The sequence below is a fragment of the Lycorma delicatula genome, chromosome 1 (genome assembly GCF_047948215.1).
Source record: "Lycorma delicatula isolate Av1 chromosome 1, ASM4794821v1, whole genome shotgun sequence".
In the NCBI taxonomy this organism is placed as follows: domain Eukaryota; kingdom Metazoa; phylum Arthropoda; class Insecta; order Hemiptera; family Fulgoridae; genus Lycorma; species Lycorma delicatula.
The window spans coordinates 293003257-293026936 of record NC_134455.1 but is presented as its reverse complement, the minus strand read 5'-3'; the positions used below and the strand labels follow the sequence as shown (position 1 = coordinate 293026936).

Below are 23680 nucleotides of genomic sequence, written 5' to 3'. Positions count from 1 at the left end.
TCCTTTTACTAGAAAATGATTTTATAAAAAATTATCTACCATTCAGTAATATACAAATAATTTTGTAGACATAATGTAACCTTTCTTTTTAACATTATTCTGGACATCTACGTATTAATTTACATAAGTTTATAGAATTTTACCTAATTATATTTTATAGTTTTCAAAATTAGTGTCAAAACATAGAAAAATGTTGAACATCACATAAGACTCATCTATAGTTATAATAGTTTATTCCTCAATTTTAGCAAATATTATGAGTAAATAATTTTAAAACAAATTTTTTACACCATCATATGGTCAGTGAAAAATAAAATATTGATAAATAATGCAACTTTAGAAATACAAAATGTTACAAACCTCAGCCAAATCTTGCAAATGTTTTAATACAGCTTCAAAAGTTATTTCAATATCAGGAAAGTCACCTTTCCTATATGTTCTTGTAAGACTAACATCTTTCTCTAACTTTTGTTTCTTTCTAACAAGATCACTGTGTAATCCTTCATTGCGTCTAATTTGTATTTCAGCATATCTCTTACGTGCCTGTGTATTATGTTTAAGAAATCTTTGTGAACTTGGTGCCACAAATTTATGTTCATGAATGCCTGTCAAACATAAAATTAGGTTAGATAAACAAAATAAAAGTACTTTTGTTTTTAATAAATTTTAGATGGAATTGACTCCTATTGTCATTAGCTACTAATAAAGCATGCAAAACTGCATGCTGCAGCTAATGCTTCCGAAGCCTAGATGCTAGATCTCATAGGACACAGATGAAGGATAATGATGATGCATGCTTTACAAAGTAGAAAGTCATTCTTTAAGTAATCTTTATTAAAAATAATAATATTTTTATGATAAACATATCATATGATGGGCATCTAACATTAAAGCCAGACTTTTAAAATAAATTTTAATAATTTGATTTTTAATACAAAATGTGCAGTATATATATTTTTATTGGAAATATTTTACTATTTTATATATTTTTTTTTTTTTTTTTTTACTGTATTATATTAAGTAACGGATGCCTATATTATTTTACTTATTACAAAATAACTGCCTGTTTTATAAAAAAATAAATTAAAAGTATGTACACTGCAGATAGAATCCTATAATTGCAGCTAAATACAATACGCTCTAATACTTGTCCTTTATTTGGGGAAATAACTACATGAAATCACTATTTTTTAACACTTCGAAAAAAAAAGCCTGAAATACTATTTGACTAATAATTCTACAGATCTAACATCAAATATTCATCAGAAAACAAGTGAAAATCCATCCACATTACATTCATACATACTTACACTATTTAAAATAAACAAATGATTAAAAATATTAGTAATCAAAATTTCAATAATAATAATACTTTTTTCTCATTAAGAAACTAAACAGAATAATTTTGTAAAAAGTTATGCAATCACCTGATGTAGAAGGGCTGCTTACATTATAGCTGCTTCGTGATAACCCATCATACGTAGATGAAGATGCATATCTACTTTGGCCATATGACAGACTCACTAGAGAACTTCCACCAAAGGAAGATTGATTGTAACTGGAAGCTATAAAGAATACTAATTAATGTGTGCACCCAGTAATTAAAATAACATTAAGAAGGGCAAGTTATGTTTTGTTGAATGAATGAGATGATCAAAACAAGAAATTAAATGAATAAAATTAAAAGAAAAAAATAACTGTTATATAGAAGAGCATTTCAAATAATTAAAATTAATTTTTAAGAATTTCTAATACATATATTGATATAATTAAACACACAGGCTTAAAAAGTCACCAGAAAAAAATCCCTGCAGCTGCTATTGCTTGATCTAATGGAAACTGCACCCAACACTATTTAATTTCAGTGATCTCTAGGAATTCAATTAAGGGTCCTTTAACCATTGTTATTTTATTCTTACTACAAATCCTTTTATTTTCAACATAGTAACCCACGAGACATTTCAAGTTTCACAAGTAACAATGACATTTACAGTCTAATCCAGCATACATTAGCAGTTTAAATCCCAGATAAAAACAAATAACATTTTTTCTTTATAATTCATAATGCTGGAAATACATATTACAACAATTCCAGAAATGTCATGTACTTCAGTAATCATCATGCACTATACGACTGAGGAGATGGAGTAGCAGTGATTTACTTTCAACAAATAAAAAAGATTGTTACAAATTTGTGTCAATTTACAGCTGTCTAATGCGACTAAAAAGGAATTGAAAAAGCTTAACAACAACAATAAAAAATTAAAACAGCAAAACCTAGAAAGGTTAAAACTAATATAATTTCCACGATGTGGTTAATATTTTTACACGTGTGACTTCCCCCTTCTACGAGGTTTGCAAAGGTTAATAATTTTGTTGTTGTTAATAATTCTATCTATAGGTGTGTGTCGGGAATAGTTCCTTAACATGGCTGTTAAGGAACTATCTTACCATGTATGGTTGTGAAGGAACTCGTCTTACCTTGTATGAATCTGACAATTCGAAGCCCTGTCAAACCAGATCCAAGGATGTAATAAGCTGCAGGTACATTTGTTACATGAACAAGGGAAGAGCTGCATTGGTTCCAAATCAAGAAAACTGCCCTAGATATATGGAGATTTATAGAATATGATAAAAATCAAAATCAAAACCTGTGGGTAAATGGTAATCTGGTTTGAATAAAATATCTTGTGTGCTTTTTGGTGGAGATTTTGAAAGGGAAAAAATAACCTTCTCTAAGATTAATGAAGGTTACAAAACAGAAACAAAATTGCCATGGTCACACAACATAAAAAAGATCATATTAGGAAAATATAAACTCAAGTATAGTGGTTGCACTAAATGCACTGCTAGGCAAACCAGATACATATTCACCCAGAGATACATAGAACATATCTGCCTGGGATAACATCAGACTTAACCTTTGTGGAATTTATAAATATGCTGAATTTGACAAAAACTATATATTACATAAGCAAGTATAACAAATCAAACATAATATTTGACTTGGTCTCACTGATAATATTAAACTGGGTCTCACAAACTGATTTAAGTTGTGTGCTATTTAAAATGAGGTACAATATCATTGTGGGATAGACTTGATTACAGTCCTAAAAAATCCTTTGGAAGCATATTTCCAGATATTTAGAGATTTTTTCATAAATTTTATTTTAAATTAATTTCATCACTAAATCAGTTATATTAATGTAACAAAGTTTATATGAAATACAAATATATACATACAAATAGATATATACGAGCTCTACTCAATTAGTATTGGATCTTACGTTTTTCATCACACCAGCTAGTTTCACTATGAGATGGGGACTAGTATTACCCACAACCTTATTCTGTATGAAGTACATGAGATTTTGTAAGAGATCACTGTATTCTACAGTTACTGTCATCAGCCATACCATTTGTACATTTACTTTGTGCTCATTCCATTTTACTTTATATTTAGAGTCACAGAACAGATTGATAAAAAGTGTGCACATTCAATTTTTGAGACGTTAAAAGATTATATCTGAACATAAGATATGAACAACAGATCATCTGGCACACTTTCAATCAGCAAAAATTCAGAAACTATTAAGAAAGTTCAACAGTTAGTGAAGAAAGATAATAGAATAACAATTAGAGAAATAGAAATTGAAGTAAAAATGTAATAAATTTTGACTGATGATCTTTGCATTGAAATTCCTCACCCTGACCAGAAAAAAACGGTCTGCATGTAACAAATGACATGCTGTTTTGCAACAATGCCAAGCCTGAGTTTACAATGAAAATCATAACTGGAGTTGAAACCTGCATCTATGGTTATGATTCTGAAAAAAAGAAACAATCATCTCAATGAAAAATTATACAATTTCCTGGTTGAAGAAGGCACAGTATTCATGAAGGAATATGAAAGTCAATCAGATCACTTTCTTCAACTATCAGGGTGTGATTCATTATGAGTATACTCTTGACAGTCAAATTGTCAACAAGGAGTACTATCTAACTGTTTTTCAATACCCACAAGATGTTATTAGATGCAAATGACTACATTTGTGGCAAAGTGGTAACTGGAAGATTTATCAATGCTTCAACCCATGAATCACACCTTATTCACTTTTCTTTCTTTTTTTTGCAAAACATGGCATTCTACAAGGTTCAATAATCTCTCTACTCCTTAGACATACCTTTGTGCAACTCCTGACTCTTTCAAGGCAAGTCAGCACTCAAAGGGATTTCAAAATAGAGACAAAAAAGAGACAAGTGCCCGTTAGATATTCGAAAAACAAACTATGAATATGTTTTAAACGGTGGAAGAACTCTAGGTGAAATATGTAACTCAGAGAAATTTATTTTAAAGTAAAATACCTTTTCAACAAACATTCTGGTAAACTATTTGTTCCTGTTCTAAAGTCTGATGCTATATAATCAGATCTTGTACTTTTATTTTACTAACACTGTGTAATTTATATTCCAGTAAAATCATCACCAACTTATAGTTGTCAGCCATCACTAATAACTACATTAGTTATGATTAAAAAAATTATATTGACTATAAAATAAAAAAATAAATTGATAAAAATCTACCAAACAACTTTTTAAAATTACTACTGTTTGTATGTTTGCTGACTTTTATGATAGGATGGTTACGCCTCTGCCTTCATTTAGACGTTCCACATTTGAGCCCTGGCTAGGCACATCATTTTTAAATATGCAACAAAATTCATTATCATCCAACACAGTGACTATTATTAAGCAACAGCCTGTACTTGCTATTCTAAAAATTAAAAAAAATAAGTATACCTTTTCTGTTATATAAAGTAAATCCCCAATTACCTGTGTCAATTAGGTGGCAGTAAAGAAATATGATTAAGTACAACTCAATAACTGGTATGTACTCCTTTTGCAGAAGTCTTTGTGACATAATTCCATGGTATTTGACTGAAATGGAATATAATAATTTACCTAAACACAATACCATCAAAAAATGTGCTACAATATGTAAACTGATTAGTTTTAGAACACCTTTTAACAACATAGTATTGGCACAGATAAATTTAGACTTTTCATTATTAGGAATACATGCATGTGGATTACATAATAAATTTGATAGAATTTTGTGCCCAATTCTGCTGAACTAATCTCTCCAGATGATTTGGGAAAATAGTACAGTAAATACTTACCAAATAACACTAATGGAATATCATTTTCAGATATTCTTTGTTTGTTTGACAATATTCATCTATTGAAGATATGTTATTGTCAAAATTTTGATAGATACAAGAATACATCAAAATTACATGAGATAATGCATGATGTGAATAATTCTATGAATAATGTTCCAATAGTATGGGAATATAGAAAACATCCATATCTACCTTATAGAAGTGATGAACATTACATAAATTATGGAGACACTGTGATCAAGTACAAGGAATGAGTTTTCAGAATTGACATGTTTATTGGTGTTAATTTTACCAAATCTGTCATAGTATGTTTTTGTTTGGAAGTCGACAGGAGAGGGATGTTGTTAAAAAATATTTTTTTCAAAGGTGTTAATATCAAAGGTTTTAGAATATCAGTTTTATTTATTTGTAGATGGATTTCTTGATATTTTCCCTGAGTGTTGTTATTGCATTGTTCAATAAGGGTTTGGGCTTTTTCTTCAATCTATGACATGGTACAGTTCTTAATTAGTCTACAAATTGTGTTGCAATAAACTCTTGAGAATAGGTATGATCATGATAGTCTGATGTTTTTATACACAATGACACGTTTAGTTGAGTCTATGGAGTAGCATACACCATGACTTTCTTATGACTTTCTTATGTCTTTTATCAAAAAGACATTCTGTCCAGTTATTGACAGTTTGTATAAGAACAGCCACATAGCCTATATGATAGCTACAATAAGATAATAAAATATAATAATATAGATTAAGGAGGTTTAAGTGTAAAGGAAAAGATTTCTGGATGAATCAGAACATTATAATCAGTCATTAATCACAATTAATTGTTGAAATCTGTCAACTCATTTATAAATACATATGTATTAAAAAGAATGATGTAATACATGTTACGACTGACTGAACTGTCTGACTGAATTGCAATTTTTTTTAGAAAGAATAATACTTCAGAACATCTCCATTTAAAATAACAGCCTCAACTAAATGTGTCATTTAGTATAAGTCATTATTGTCTGATTTCCCTGATGATTTTACTTTGTCATGTTTTTCCCCATCGCTATAAGAATTATTCATAACCGGCATACATTGTGTTTCTTTGTTGTTTTTCAAATCAAAAATATCACTTGCAGTTTATGCCATGACAATTAAAAGTATTCTTATTAAAAAAAAAAAAAAAAATTATAAAGAATAAAACTTAATATGCATGAGCAAAAGAATTAATAATGAATTCAGATAATGATACTACATGTATATAATAGGATAACAGACAAGAATAGAAAAAAATTGGCATACATAAAATTGGAACATATAAAATTTAAAAGTAGGTAGTAGGCATTAGCAAACAAAGTAATAACATCCCACTATTCCTTAAACTAAAAAATAAAAAAAATTATTAGTTCCGCATAATTGCTGTACCTTATTCCATCTTATTCTTATTTTAATGATGCAGCAGAGAACTTATCATCTGGTAGGGAGAGACCAAAGTGATTAGTTTCAGAGATAATCAATATATCTATTATAATGTTGTTAACAAATAATTTATTAGAGATACTGCTTTTCTGTATGTGTTTAGATACTTCAAATATTTAAATGATAAGTTTGAATCCTGCAGTAAATCTTAACTGTCTTTTTGATCTGTCAAGGTAAATGTTTCTGTTGGCTCCCAGCCATCTATCTGTTTCATGAATTATATGTAATTTGTCATTTAAATAATAATATGGAAGCAATTTGGTAAAAGATCTAAGGCCCAATCTGAACCATTTCCAATGTTTTATTCCTTGTTATTTCTTTTTGAAGCTTATCTGAGTTCTAAATTTCTTCACTTCTCTTTTGTTGCCCTCCTAATAAACCTAATTATTATGAACATATTAACTTGCCATTCTTGCTTTAGGTTTTTGAAATTATCGTAGGAAGTCTATGGGTTATAATAATTTTGTTATTATCAAATGGATGATCCAATGCTTGAGCTACTTTTTCAATTAGTTTTTTCCAAATTTTCACCTTGATCTCAGAGGATGCCATATCCAAATTGTCACTTATAATTCCTGAATGTCATTATTAACTAAATGTAACACTTGATTTGACTGAGTTCATATTTAAATGACTGCAGCTGTTCTGAAATCATTTTTCCATGTTTACCATTTGATTAATTAATTTTATTAACTATCGACTTTATTTTTTTGTTCTTCGACAGTACTTAATATGTCAAATTTAAGAATGCTTTTCCTTCTATCAGTTATGTACTGTTGGCATTCCCATTCATTCAGTTTATTTTCCGACAGTATATATTTAAGAGTTCTACGTTCATACTGGGACATGTTATAGAAATGTGCAGTAAATTGAGGCAAGTAGAGCACTGAATTATTGTTTTGCTATTTCTAGACAAAACTGGGCAACTAACAGCTTCTACAGACTTCAGGGCTAGTGGTATGTTAGTTAAATTACAAAAACGATGAGGTAATTAAAAACTCATAAAAATATACATCAAAAATATCAATCATTATTACTATAACATACAATAATGTATATTGAAATTTTAATTTCAATAGTACATATTTTGGTTGCACCTTTAAACTGATGGCTGATAAAATGCACAACAATCAAAGTTAATTAGATGTTTACAATTTTTCATATATATTTATGTTTAACAAAATATATTTGCTATTAATTTCTTCCATTTCACTAATTTGTCCATTTCATTATATCTAAGATGCTTAGACTTCTAAGATTTATTAAACTAGTAACAATCTTTTTTTTTTTAAAAAAAAAAACAAACAAATAAAATGGTATCAAGAATACCTTGACCAGGTGTTGGTTCAAACGTAAGCGACTTTCTCTCAGTTAACGATGTGGATAATGATGTAGAAGGCATTACATCCAAAGAGCCCATTTGACTAGGTAATGTTTTAGCAAAAGCTGGAAAATTTACAGTACTTGAATGACGCCAAGACGTATCAATTTTCATTTCCTGCAAAACAAGTAAGAATAACTTAAAAATAATATCACTTAGACAAAATAAGTTAGCATAAGTTATACAACAAAAATCGAATAGTTATGCTACTCAAAAAAAGTGACACTGTTGATTATTTGCATGCATTTAAGGTCTTGAAGCATTGAGCAATTTAAGCGAGAATGAGAAACAATTAATATAAACTGTCATGATACATATATACCCATTTAAACACGCACTTGGTCTAAGAATATTTCAATAATTTTTTTTATGAAAATAAAACTTAAAAAACCCTAAAACTAAAAAAAAAAACTTTTTCAAGTCTTTTAAATTTAAGTTAGTGGAGTTGATACAAAGTTAAAAACAACAGCTAATAATTTATTTTATACTTTGATTTGACACCAATTACAAGAAATCAAAACTAAAAAAGGATTACTATTTACTTTTACGTTATTTAATATCTGCAAAAAACTTACTTTGTTAAGCTTTTAGATTTTACTTAAAGTAAGACTTATGAAAAAAATTCTGGATGCAGGAAAGTCGACAGCAATAAAAAAATCAAGAGTCCTGCATACTCTGCAAAATAACAAGCAGCACAAAAATATCATAGTTGCTAGTTACTAAATATGAACAAAGGCTTTCTGAAATGCAGCTATATATATATAAATAATATTTTTAAAATCAATTTCAAGACTCATATTCCTCTGTACTATTATACAAATATAAATAAATTAACTTGATCCACTGTACAGAATAAAATTAAATAAGGCAGGATGACACTTACCTTATATCATATATACACAAGAATACTTTCACGATTCTCTCGCATCTTCAGTTGATCCAATTTTTTAATTGTTCACGTAAAATTACATATAAATACACAACATTAACAAAATTAAATCTTGATAAATACAATAAAACAAATTTTTTTAAAACTTTGGATATAAACTTTAAAATCAATTCAAATCAAAATGGAATTAATTTTTTTTTTTTCTTTTAAATTTAAGATTTAAAATCAAATTAAAAGTTAAAGTTAAAACTTCCATATATAAAAATATGTTGTCAATTAATAAAAATATTAATTAAAAGTTAAATGATAAATATGTTAAAAAAGAATGAATATATGTGTGTGTGGTTTGGCTAGCCAATATTATGTTACTGTGTAGGATTTTAAATAAATTAAACTAAAAATTAATAATATTTGATAAATTTCTGCTATCTATTGCAGCCTTTATAATCATGTCATATTCATGCTGTTGGTTGCTGAAGCTGAATCCATTTTTATATTTATATTTATAAAATCTCTTTAAAATGTCTAAACCTATTATTTTTATTATTTATAATTACATTTCTTGATTTGTAATACTTCCAAATTAGTGTAAATATCAGATATTGAATGTTTATTATCAATAAGATGGTCAGAAACTTGAGAAAATCCCAAATTTCCATTTTTATAATATCTGAAATGTTCAGAAAATTTGGTTTTGAAAGATCTAGTGATCTTTTCTATATAAATGTAGTCACAGTTGTTACATTGTATTTTGTAAATTCCACCCAAATTATATATAATATGTGAATCAGTATATCTAATGTTTTTTTACATAATTTATGTGATAGTTTTTCTGAGGTTTAAACTTATTTTTATCATAAACCTTTGTAATACTTTCAACTATGCTATCAGTATGTACATATTTTAAACATAAATTGTCAATTTTTGTGTTTCATTTGTTGGTAAGGCATGTATTATTGTTAATTTTTAATGTTTGTTTTTTATATATATTATCAATAACAAATTCATCATAACCATTATATATAGCAATTTGTTTTACATCTACTTCTTTGTTTAATTTATTTTTATTTTCATATATTCTGCGCAATTAATTACTTTATTAACCATGTTTGTATATGAATTAATTTTCTGTGACATGGATGATTAAAATATCTATGAGGGTTATTTTTTTTTCAAGGTCCGATCGGTCGCAAAATAAAAACACGCGCAAAAATCGGATGAACCTTTGCGAAATGTGTTGTGCAACATCTCTAGCTCGACCTTCAATCACACTTAATCTTCAATCACATTTAGTTCTGAACACGCAGCTAGTACATAAACATGTCTACAACAATAGCATCTCCTGCCAAGTGTGAAGTGGGTGCAGTAATTTTGATTTCTTCAGGCTGAGGGGTGTAATGCAGCTGAAATTCATAGACGAATAAGTAATGTGTACGGTGAAACTTCAATGAGTGACAGCAAAGTGTGACAATGGTGCAGGAACTTTAAAGCAGGACGTACAGATGTTCATGATGAAGGCGGTCAGGGAAGGAAGCGAGTGTCAACCGATGATCTCGTTGAGCGAGTGGATGAGGCAATTCGATAAAATCGTCAATTCTCAATTTCTGTATTGAGTGATTCATTTCCTGAAATTTCAAGGTCAGCTCTCTATACCACTGTGAGTGAGAGACTTCAGTACCACAAACTGTGTGCAAAATGGATTCCCAAGATGCTGTCCGACCATCACAAAGCAATGAGAATGGACGCCTCTCTAATGTTTCTCCAGCGCTACCACAATAAAGGAGAAGATTTTTTGAACAAAATTGTCACAGGGGACGAGATATGGGTCCATTTCGAAACTGAAGAAACGAAAGAACAATCCAAACAGTGGATGCATTCTCATTCTCCCAGTAAACCAAAGAAGTTCAGGTGAACCTTCTCCAACAGAAAGTGTATGACTACTGTGTTCTGGGACCGGAATGGAGTTCTCTTGGTGGAATTCATGGTACGTGGCATGACCATCACTGCAGCCTCATACTGCATGACTCTTCAACATCTATGAAGGGCAATTCAGAATAAGCGGAGAGGAATGTTGTCATCAGGCATTGTCTTTCTCCATGACAATGCTCGGCCACACACTGCAGCTGTAACAAAGAAGCTCCTATAGCGTTTTCGTTGGGAAGTGTTTGATCACCCACCATATAGCACGGACTTGGCTCCATCCGATTTTCACCTCTTTGCTCACATGAAATGCTGGCTAGGAGGACAAAATTTTGGCAGACATCGAGCTGCAGACCAACGTAGAAACATGGCTGAAAACACAGGCGGCTCCGTTTTATGACGAAGGTATTGGAAAGTTGGTACCACACTACGACAAATGTCTAAATCGGAGTGGCGACTATGTAGAGAAATAGTAAAGTAACTATGTAAGTACTTGTTACAAATAAAAAATTTTTTATTTTCACTGTGGTTTTAATTTCGTGACCAATCGGACCTTGAAAAAAAAATAACCCTCGTATGTATTGTGGTTTTATTAGTAGTGGGTTTTCTATATACTGACATTATAAAATGATTATTTTTATTAATTTCAGCATTAACATCTAAGTAATTTATTGTCCTATCTATAAAAATTTCACAAGTAAATTTTAACCCATTATAGTATGAATTTAATTTTTTCAAAATTATTTATATGTTATTAGATATACATAGATGATATTTATCATTTAACTTTTAATTAATATTTTTATTATTTGATGATATATTTTTATACATGGAAGTTTTAACTTAAACTTTTAATTTGATTTTAAATCTTAAATTTAAAAGGAAAAAAAATAATTTTAATTCCATTTTAAAGTTTATATCAAAGTTTTAAAAAATTTTATTTTATTGTATTTATCAAGATTTTATTTTGTTAATGTTGTCTATTTATAATATGTAATTTTACGTCATCAATTAAACGATTGGATCAACTGAAGATGTGAGAAAATCGTAAAAGTACTTTTGTATATATTTAATGAGTGTCATCCTACCTAATTTAATTTTATTCTGTACTTGGTGGATTAAGTTATTTATATATATATATATATATATATATATATATATATATATACATATTTAAATTTTACAAGTTATATGTTAAACTTAGTAATATAATGCAATCAATCAAATTCAACAAAGTATACCTTAAATTAAATGCGATATCTATATAACCACGCTCAATATTAAAAAAAATTGCCAAATTAATAAATGTATAAATAAAACAAAAGAATTTTCTGAAAAATTTAGGGTAAAACAAGAAATCAGATATGCATATTATAAAAAAAAATTAGTAAATATTGATTTATACAATACACATTTATACTTGGTAAAAATTTTTGGTAATCTTATATTTGATTACGTATCTAATTTGATTAGGGACAATATTGAAATGTATAAAAAGAAGCTTAAAGACAACGAATATAATAAAATTGGTACTTTAATAAATTTTAATAGTAATTACAAGAGTAAAGATAACCATAATTATAATCTTAATAGATATAATAATAATAAAGGATTTGGTTGTTTCACGTTACAGGAAAATTCATTGGGAGATAATGTTATGATAATTTACAACTAGTCAATATGCATGAAAATTCAGGTTCATTTCCTGATAAGTGTACTGATTTGATAAATTTAACCTTGATAATGATGAGCAGTTTATTGTAGCTAACGCGTGCAAATTTAATTTAGCAAAGGATGATAAGAATGATATTGTTAAGAATACTATGGTAGAGTCCAAAATAAATGTAAATAAAGCAAATCCTAATGATAAAAACATTTTATGTAACAGCATTAGTAATAAAATTTATGGTATAAAACGAGTAAATATAGACTAGAAACCTTTTAATAATTATAATAAAAAAATAATTTGTAATCTGAAAAATAAATAATAATTATAATATCATTTTGAAATCAGATAAAACTAATACGCCAGTCATCATGTAATCTAATAAATATAAAAATTTGATGGAACAATATATAATGGAGAATGATTTCAAGAAAATAAAGGACCCTACTAAGAAATTTCTAAGAATTAATAAAAGTTTAATAATAAAACACCACAACATTTTCAATTATAAAAATTATTTAACATATCACACTAGGTTGTACCCTTATGACCCAAGTGCACCTATAACTTGACTACCAATAATAAAATTTATGGTATAAAACGAGGAAATATAGACTAGAAACCTTTTAATAATTATAATAAAAAAATAATTTGTAATCTGAAAAATAAATAATAATTATAATATCATTTTGAAATCAGATAAAACTAATACGCCAGTCATCATGTAATCTAATAAATATAAAAATTTGATGGAACAATATATAATGGAGAATGATTTCAAGAAAATAAAGGACCCTACTAAGAAATTTCTAAGAATTAATAAAAGTTTAATAATAAAACACCACAACATTTTCAATTATAAAAATTATTTAACATATCACACTAGGTTGTACCCTTATGACCCAAGTGCACCTATAACTTGACTACCAAAAATACACAAATCAGGTATACCTATGCGGCTTCAAAACTGCTCCTTCTTACATTGTCTCTAAAATAATTGATAAAATACTTAGAAACAAAATAAATTTCGGTTACAAATACAATATAGAAAATGGATACGAATTAGTAATAAATTAAAAAACTTAAAAATTAATGATTAACTAGAATGGTTAGCTGTGGGCATACTAGGATACATATTTGTAATATGTATCCTAGTATACCCACAGAAAAAACTATTATCATAATAAAAAATAAATTAATACAATATCATGAAGATTCCTTATTTATTGAAAATATTATTGCTATTATAAGAAATATATGCAAACAGAATTATTTTAAATTTAATGACAAATATTACACCCAGGAAAACACTATACCAATGGGTTTTCCTTTGTCATCCATTTTATCTGAGGTTTATTTACAGGAGTTTGAAAGTAAAGTTGTTTATGGGATAACTCATACGCATGATATTTTATTATGGATTAGATATGTTGATGATAATTTTATAGTCTATAATTCAGTTAAGTGTAACAAGCATTTAATCATTTTGAGCAAATTAAATTCCTTCTACAGTGGATTGCCTTTGAAATTGCTAAAAAAAATATATATTTAGATGTTTATATTGAAATTAATAATGAAAATAATCAATGTACAACTTCAGTATATAAGAAACCCACATCTAACAAAACCACTACATATAGAACTTCAAATCACCTGTGGTCACACAAAATTGGTACTTACACAGACATGGTAAATACAGGAATTAATTATACAAAGTATAACGAAAATAAAAGTAAATTAAACAAAACGATATTATAAAACAAATTGCCTTATATAATGGTTATGATAATTCTTTAGTAGATAATATATATAATAAACAAATGTCAAAAATTAAAAATAATATACATCTAATAATATTAAACAGCAAACAAAATGTTAACAGTTTATATTTAAAATATATATATATATATATATATACTGATAGAATAGTTGAACATATTACAAGGGTTTTGATGATAATAAATTTAAACTCGCGTAACAGACAAATAACCACATATAATAAAACATCTAATAAGTAATAAAAATTATTCATCTGATTTAAATAATTTGAGTGGCATTTATAAAATTGAAAGTAATAATTGTGACCACATTTAGATAGGTAAGACTACTAGATCATTTAAAGCTAGATTCTTGGAAAATTTTAAAAATTATAAAAAAGGTTAACTGGATTTCTCTAATGTATCTGATCAACTGATTAGAATAAACATACAATATCTAATGATATTGAGATAAATTTAAAAATACTGAAAACTAAAAAATATAATATAAGTAAAAATAATAAGGGATTAAATATTTTAGAAAGATACTATATATATATATATATATATATATATATATATATATATGTATATATAAACATTAAAAAAATAAATTTAATATGAACAACCTTCACAGAGAATATAACAGTATTTTGAAAGCTGCAGTAGATAGCACTACCATCTATTTTGATAGTGATGTATAATTTAAAACCTTTTCAGATCATGTATCCATTAAACTGGCTATGTACGGCATCAGTTTTAAAACGCTGTTACAAAATCATTTTATATGGCATCTAAGTCGGTTACTTTGTTTTGTATTCACAAAGGAATCAGTTTTATTACACAATTTGACCGACATTTATACGATGTAAAATGTTTTGTTTAGACTAGAAAGAATATGACCATTTTTTCTCAGAAATGTGCTTGTATGTGTGTGTGACTTGTGTATTATAATTGCTATAAGGATTACGGATTTATTTATTATTTACAAAAATAGCTTATTATATTAGCAACATATTGATATATTGAAACACATAATAAATTATGTTATATGGCACACACAAAAAAGGAATATGTGGTCATAAATTTACTTGAGGTCTATAAATATCTTTTCTGACAAATGATATCGGTAAACATGTAACACATAACAATTCGTAATGAATAATACTATACAGTAAAAATTGTTTTTTGTCAATTGTTTTTTGAATACCTTTTTCAGTGCTGGGGATTTTTATAAAACGTACTTTTCTGAATCTACTTTCACTTATACTAACATATGTTACTAATCTGTGATTTATGACACGGGTTTTTCATCATATTTTGCCCAATTTTCAACCGATTTGCTTGAAAGTATTATTTTTTTAATCAGCAAACTATGTTTCATAAACACAAAACAAAAATTTCACTAATTAAAAACGTGGTAGAAATGCGCAAAAAAATTCTGCAATTAAATTATTGTAATTTTTGTACTGTTTCAATTTGTTTTTGTCACAGGCATAAAAAGTATCCAATCGTAATGGTTTTTTTTTGTCAGAATCTGTTAAATCTCTTTAATATACTGTAATTTTTTGAAATTTTTTTCAGAAGAGGGTAGCATAAAACTATGTAGGGAGGCAATCAGATACCAACATATTTTCACAGAGCGCTAATCAACCGCGGATCATTGTGATGGGAAAAGGTTAAATTTCAATCAGTATAGGAAAGTAAGTACAGTTAAATGGGCAACATGCATAATTGCTTTACTTAAAATTATTTTTATTTTATTTGATTTTAATTTTAATTTTTAATTTGATTTTAAGCCTTGACATCATATTTTTACGTATGTAAAAATGTTTACAATTTAATTTTAATTAATTTTTCACATTTTTAAATTTTGTTTTAATTTTTAATTTAACTGAATAAAAATTTAAAATAAAAAAATTACGGGTTTTAAATTTTGATATGTTATGTATTACGAAGTTTGTAATGTAATTTGAGATGAATATATAATGCAGCTTTCTTTTTTTTTCTTTTTCCTGTTTAGCCTTTGGTAACTACTGTTCAGATAATACTTCAGAGGATGAATGAGCATGATATATATGAGTGTAAATGAAGTGTAGTCTTGTACAGTCTCAGTTCGACCATTTCTGAGATGTGTGGTTAATTACCACCAACCAACCAAACACCAAAGAACACTGGTATCCATGATCTAGTATTCAAATCCGTGTAAAAATAACTGCCTTTACTAGGACTTGAATTCTGGAACTTTCGACTTCCAAATCAGCTGATTTGGGAAGACAAATTCACCACTAGACCCCCCCCTAGGTGGGTTATATAATGCAGCTAATGTGAGTAAATTGTGAAAGCACTCCTGCATATATAGTGGAATAAGAGGGCATCCTACTTTAATTATTCTGTACTTTGGTTGATCTAATAAAATAAATATATTTGTATATAGTACAGAGGAGTATGATTCTTAAAATAATTAATTAAAAAAAATAATAGATACATACATACATATTTGTTTTTATAGCTAGAATAGATATCAATCTAACAAGTAATATTGGACCTGACAATATTACCTTAAAAGTTTTCATGTAACAAAAAAATCTGCAGTTCTAATGTCTTTATCTTCCAACTTTTGTTTTCAGAGTTATAAGCCACCTCTGAATAACAGAAACAGCTTATTTTTTTCTAAAATCTTTAATATAAGGAAATATAAGAAAAATGTATTTATTACATATTATATTTTTAAATTTCTGAACAGAAAAGGAATGAGATGAAGATATCAATTCAAGCTTCATATGCAATATTAATAGAATTTTTCAATAATAAACAATTAACTTTCTTTTCTTCTTTTTTTTACTTATATCTCCACAGCAAGTAAAAGGAACATGTTTCTGTACTGAAAAAGTGGCAACCTCCTGTGAGTTCTGAGATGAAATCTGACAATGCTAACTAACTGAGTGGAAGAGTCAGAAAAAACTTTAAAAAATATGAAAAATTATAGATGATTTAAAAGGAAATGGAAACTATCTAGGAACTCAAAGGTTTAGCTGGTTACAGAAGAGAAGGGAAACAAATCTTGGGCAAGGGACCTGTTGTAGAGTGGATAATCATATGATGACAAACTTGTGCAGTATATGGTAACATGACCTCTGTTGGTTGGTCAGAAATACCCTAAAGCTAAACTAAACATGTGTTTTTGTTTCATTACTCTGAGGACATTGCATTAATTAGGTTTAAGCTCTTTAAAGAGCAAGGTATTTATTTTCTATCATTCTGACAATAGAAATCCAGATAAATTTGTCTTAATAATTTTGCATTTACTTTGAGTTTATTACTATAATTAATGTAATTTTTTCAAATGTTTACATTTATAACCTCAAGGAATTATACATATTTACAATTAGAAACAATATTGCAATGTTTGTTGTATCATGGGAGACAACGAAAGAAAGGAGTCCAAGTTATCTTAAAATGCCCAGTGATTTTAATGGTTAATTCACTCTGGATATGTTTAAACCCTCAGAAGGTATGTCTAAGTTTATGCTTTTCTGTTTTTAATCATTTTAAATAAATTCTCCCTGATGAATGTAAATTCTCATACTAAAAATAAAAATTTAAGGTTTTGGTTAGACAAAATCAAATGTTTTATTCCTAATGTAAAGTCTTCTTTATATAAAAAAAAATTATAACATTTTTGATACTGTCAATACCATTTTGGTTTTGTTTAAAATCTAGTAATTGTTTCTGTTTGGACAAAAATAAAAATTAGGTTAATTACACATTTACAGCCCTTTGTTCATGTCTGAATCCTGTAGAAAAAAAAATGGTCCTTTTCTTTTGTCCATTCTCTCATCAGTTTTATTGCAGACTTATTACACGTTAGTCTAATTAAACTTTCAAGCAATTAAAACAAAATGAGAATATCTTTTGTTTTATACTTAATCAATTTGTGACAAATTTATTAAAAATTTTTTTTTTAAATTTAAATCCTTGTTATCACTGATCTCAATATAATGTTGCATTTTTGTTATAACACATATAAGTTTATATCATACAATAAACTATACCTCCATTTTACATTCACTCAATGGTTCCTTAAACAATTTGTCTTTACAGTCAGATGAAAGAAAACAAATATCTAATAGAAAACTAGCTGCATAGTCAATAAAATTTAGTTCAGATTCTGATGAATATAGTTTTGTGAATAAATCTGACATTCTACTGAATAATTCAGTCTGTAGGTGTTGCTTATCACGCCAAAATCTGAAACACAATAACCACACATTTCTACACTGTCAAGGAAATCATATTGAGATTTAGATGAGAAAATAACAATTAATTATATAAAGTATCTAATCCTACTCATTTACAGGAAGTATATTATACACATACTGTAACTTTTTCCATCTTTTAAGTGCAATTACCATGGTGCACTTATTACAAATGAAGTTACCTAGCTACAGATTATTTCGATTCCTAAGCAATAAAAGTCTAAAAAATTTGACATTTCAAGAGAAATATAAACAGCATAAATTTGGTAAATCATCACTTAATAATTTGTCATGCACCACAACTTGTTATATCAAGAATTAAGATAATATATCTTGGAATATAAACTTGTGATAGGTTAATGATAATAATCGAATAAATAAGTTTGAAATTCATGATGCTAAGATGTTATAATACAATTCTATATAATAATCAGCAGTTTGATGTCAACTAGATGATCACTGTACGGGCCTTTAGTCCATTACAATTAATTTGAATATTTCTGACGTTCAAAGGCACAATGAAAAAAATTCTCTTAGAACGAATAGTGGTAACAGAAGGATCTCAAAGATAAATTCAAACTTTGAAAATTATAAATTTACTAAGACCTAAAAAATAAAAATGAGTAACAGATCTAATCAAATAGCTACCAGTAAGTACAAAATTAACTGCTGGGTTAAGTAAATTAACAATAATTGTTACAAAATTTAAAAACATCAAAATTATCACAGCAATAATCAACCAGATATATGTATCAGTCAGAAAAACAAACAGAAAATTTATCCTGAAAAAAAATGTATAGAAATGTGTGGAATATGTTCATTGTATTAATTAATATGCATCAAAATATAGCTGATATCTTGACATAAATTAAAAATTAAATTTGTATTTGGCAATAATGAAATTGCAAAACAATTACATTAATTTAAAAAGTTTTCAGATTTAAGGTTTAATAAAGTTTAATAATAATATGAGAGGATGCAAAAATTAAGTGAAATGGAAAGAAAGAAGTACTGTACATTTTTGGCGCTTTATTATTATTTTTTTTTTAATATAAAATTCATGAAATACTTTTGTGTTTTTAGACATATCGCAAACACAGCTAGTATTTTTAATATCATAACATCAGTTTAAATATGCCTTTACAAAATAATTCCAACCAATATCTAATAACCACTTTCAAAACTGTATTTCTGATATCTTTATTAGAGCAACACCTCCATCTCAAAAGGTATTCTTTTCCTTACAGTAGCAATCCAAAAATGATAAAGCTGCTTGAAATCATTGTCTGTTGTGTTGATCTGCCATTAAACAAGACAGCCAATGAGTAGACATTAACTTATGAGGTAACTTCTTCTGAAATATTCAATTCCTCCATGATCATGTTTACAGTTAATCACTTTGTTGATTTTTTTTTGGGGGGGTAAACATCACTTACTGAACAAAGTATGGTCAAAAAAGACCAAATATGTATAATAAAAACGTTATAAGTATATTTCCAAATCTATATGCTTGTCCCCTTCAAAGTAATCCCTGTTGCTGCATTCTAATGTTTCTCCCATTTATAGAAATATTTCTTGGAATAAATTTTGGATGGTTCACAGTTGATAAATTTCCGTCAATCTTGTTTATATTTGAAAGCTGTCCTTAAAGTTACCTTCAATCTGGGAAACAAGAATGTCTGCTGGAGTCAAGTCTCGAGAAGAGCTTAAGTGAGGTATAATGGATGTCTCATGTTTATCCAAATAATGAGAGATAAGAAGTAATGTATGACCTGGTGCATCATCAAACTCTGACTTTCCTATACTCCAGGCCTCTTTCTACAAACAGTAACTTCAATGTAGAACTCCTTCTATAGTGTCTGACCACAAAGAATGAATTCATAATGGACCAAGCCTTTCTGGTCAAAAAAAATCCACCATCATCAAAACTTCATGTTTAAACGACTAACGCATGCTTTTTCCAGCTTGCATGACAATTTTGTAGCACACACAAACATACCATCTTTATCCTTGACTCCAACCATTACAAGACCAAGCTTCACACTGCTGTGACCTCATTCTTGAGTAGTGAAGTATAGTAAGTGAAGATATCTTTTCCTTTCTTGTTGTAGAAGTAGAATTGAGAAATACTATGCAACGGAACACACACTTTTGTGTTGAACTAGATGAGTTCACATGATAATTTGCAATAAGCTTCAGAAGGCTTTTGAAAATGTTGATAAGTCAACAGCACATATTTTTCATTGGCAAAGAATGTTTTCTGAAGGCAACACTTTAAGCTTATGAATAATTACCAACAGAGATCAACACAGGAGAATGTGTGAAATTGATCAAAGATTGATAATAAAAATTATGTAGAAAATACAATCAATCAAGAAACTGTTTGCCTAAAAATAACTGAAGTTCTGGGAATGAAGGAAATGGTACCTAAGAATCTCATAGAGCAACAGTGAAACTCAGGGAAAAATGCGGCAGCTAATTTTTTTTTTTGAACAAGTGGAACTGAATCCAGAATTATTGAGTTGTGAACTGATGATGAAAGTTGGTTCTTCCAGAAGATCCAGAGACGAACATCAAAGTTTGCAATGTTTATAGGGATCAACAAGACTAAAAAAAAGATTACATGTCATCTTGAATCTCGATTACAACGTCAAAAGTGAAATGCAAGCAAGTGCACATTTTCTATTCGAAAGGCATTGTTTAGAGTGGGACTATATTATACATAAATTACGTATGCTGTCTGCAACTAGTAAAAATGACAGAAAAAACAAATTAACAATGTTAAACTGCTGCTGAGCAAGTAGCAATACTGTTAATTTAACATTAATAAAAACTTTTCAATCCCTGGTTCCCTTTATTTTCTACATTTTCCTTTACGTATAAAGAAGAGTTGCATAATACTATGTAATGTAATCCTCTAAAAACGGCTAACAAGAAAAATATACAATATATACAAATAAAATATCAATTTCATTGAAATCAGTTTATTGCCTCATACAAGTTTTCTCTACATAGGTAAAGTCTAAAAACATTTTAAGCTTATGAACAATTACTAGAAAACAAAAAATTGCTCAACACTTAGAAAAAATATTGCTTACTTAAAATGTCAATTAAATGGTCATTTTAATTGTTAAGATCATTACCAGCAGATAGATAAAAAAAATTAAATAAATGAATAATAGAAATAATAATTATTAATTAACTAATTAGATTTCAGCATCCTATTGTTATTCAACAATGTAATTTCTACATCATTTTTGATAAAGAACATTTCTCAACTGTTATTTTCTTTCATTATAAATACTTTTTAAAATTATTTATTTCTAATAACTTAATTATGTGACCAGTTTTCACTCTCTTTGTTTCAATCTCTTTTAGTTTGTCCAGTATATCTAAGTTGCAATTACTGTCTAAAAATAAATAAAAATTTTTCCTGCTTTCCAATTAGTTGCAATAACTGTTAGCACAGAGCTCTTTCTTGTACCAATCAACAATTTATTAAATTAAATTTATCAATCAAATTTTTTTTTTTACAGTATAGATGAAAATTAAACTTACAATAGTATTTTATGCTTCAAATCATCATTTGAATTATTAAGGCTTTTTAGCAACTGAATTCGCACTTTTTCATGTAAATTTTGTAAAGCAGCTGGTGATGAATTCCTATTACAAAACATAACACTAAGTTAATAAACATACAACAAAGCAAAATTTGACAAAAATAAAAATAGCTAATACAAAGATATTCGTGACTGTAATTAATTCCAATATTTAAAAAAGTATCCATAATTATATAAGGTAACATGTGTTATTACATTAGACTTACATAAACACTTATTAGTGTGATTACTATTCTAACAGCAATAATAAGATAAATTTTACCTCAAATTTTCCACAATAAAGTAAGTTTCTAAGGCGAAATAGATATATATAAAGAAAAATAAAGTTGTTTCTAAGGCGAAGGAAATATATATAAAAAGAGAAAATAAATAAAAGTTACCACTTAGCTAAAGGACATAGTAATTTTGTATGCATTTTGTGAACGGGTAAACCAAAAGGATAATTAATGAAAAAAGGCACCAAAAGCTAAGATTCATACCCATAATTTTCATTAAATAAAATTGATCTAGAAATTAAGCCGCAGACATCTATCTATTAATATATTATAATTAGCCTTTAAACAAAAAAGAAAATTTAAAAATATAAAATTAACAATTTTTTGTTTAAAAATGTTGTTTGTTTAAGAATATTTCCAAAAACTCTTAAGAGAGCTGTTTCTCTAGGAACATCTACCAGAAAACTGGAAAAGTTTACCAATTTTCTCAAACAATTAATATATCAAATTGAGACTTTTAATCCTATCCCGAACCCAGAAAACACACTTTTTAAAATGAAATGAATTTAAAATTAAAAATCCATTAAGTTAATCACAGACAACTTAAAAGAGTTTTGAATCACTAAGCCTAGTTTTGCAATTAAATGCATTTTGTAAATTGCTTTTACTACTTCCCACAACAATCAATTCTCAATATTTGGGTCAAGATTCATATTCTAGCCAAATCAGTGTTATTTTAGAAGTCAAATTGTACAGTTTATTCATTAACTTCTGTTACAGACATGTAAGAAATCAATTCTTTTTAAAACTCTTTTTCTTTAACCACATTTTCTAAGCACAAGAAATAACTCAAATTTTCCATGAAATAAAACAAGATAAATTACTTCCCGATTCGGATGAAATTTTCATAACAAAAAAAGTAGTAGTAGTATACAAGAAATTCTTTGACATGTGATGGCTATGATTAATCTACAAATAACTGTGACATAAATAAAAAAATAATTTACAGTAAGAAATAATAAAACTGATCTATGGTAAGAACTAATAAAACTGAAAAAAAAAACTTCCAGGTAGGTGAAAGGTGATCCACATTCCTTCCCTTTCTCAGAGGAATATCACTGAAAATGCTTCTACATTTTGGACTTGAATGAAAGAAATTGTAAACAAAATTTCATTTTTTGTGCAATAGACTTTACTGCCAGTTTTAAATAATTAAATACCAACATAATTTTAAAAAAATTATGACTCTCCTAGAAAGGGCTTTTGTTAGTTTTATATTTCATAATTAAAAAAAAACAGAAATAAAAATAAAATGCTGGCA

At 27.6% G+C, this 23680-nt stretch overlaps 1 protein-coding gene across 1 annotated transcript in view; it reads right to left on the bottom strand.

The window, feature by feature from the left end:
- LOC142332775 (DNA-dependent protein kinase catalytic subunit-like) overlaps nt 1–23680 on the bottom strand; it is a 366245-nt gene that overhangs the window by 110898 nt on the left and 231667 nt on the right. The window contains exons 40-45 of the mRNA XM_075379394.1: nt 22083–22187; nt 18321–18516; nt 7982–8150; nt 4834–4938; nt 1428–1565; nt 361–605 (exon numbers count right to left, since the gene is read on the bottom strand). Of these exons, the coding sequence (XP_075235509.1) occupies nt 361–605; nt 1428–1565; nt 4834–4938; nt 7982–8150; nt 18321–18516; nt 22083–22187 (958 nt within the window). The remainder of the gene's footprint in view (nt 1–360; nt 606–1427; nt 1566–4833; nt 4939–7981; nt 8151–18320; nt 18517–22082; nt 22188–23680) is intronic.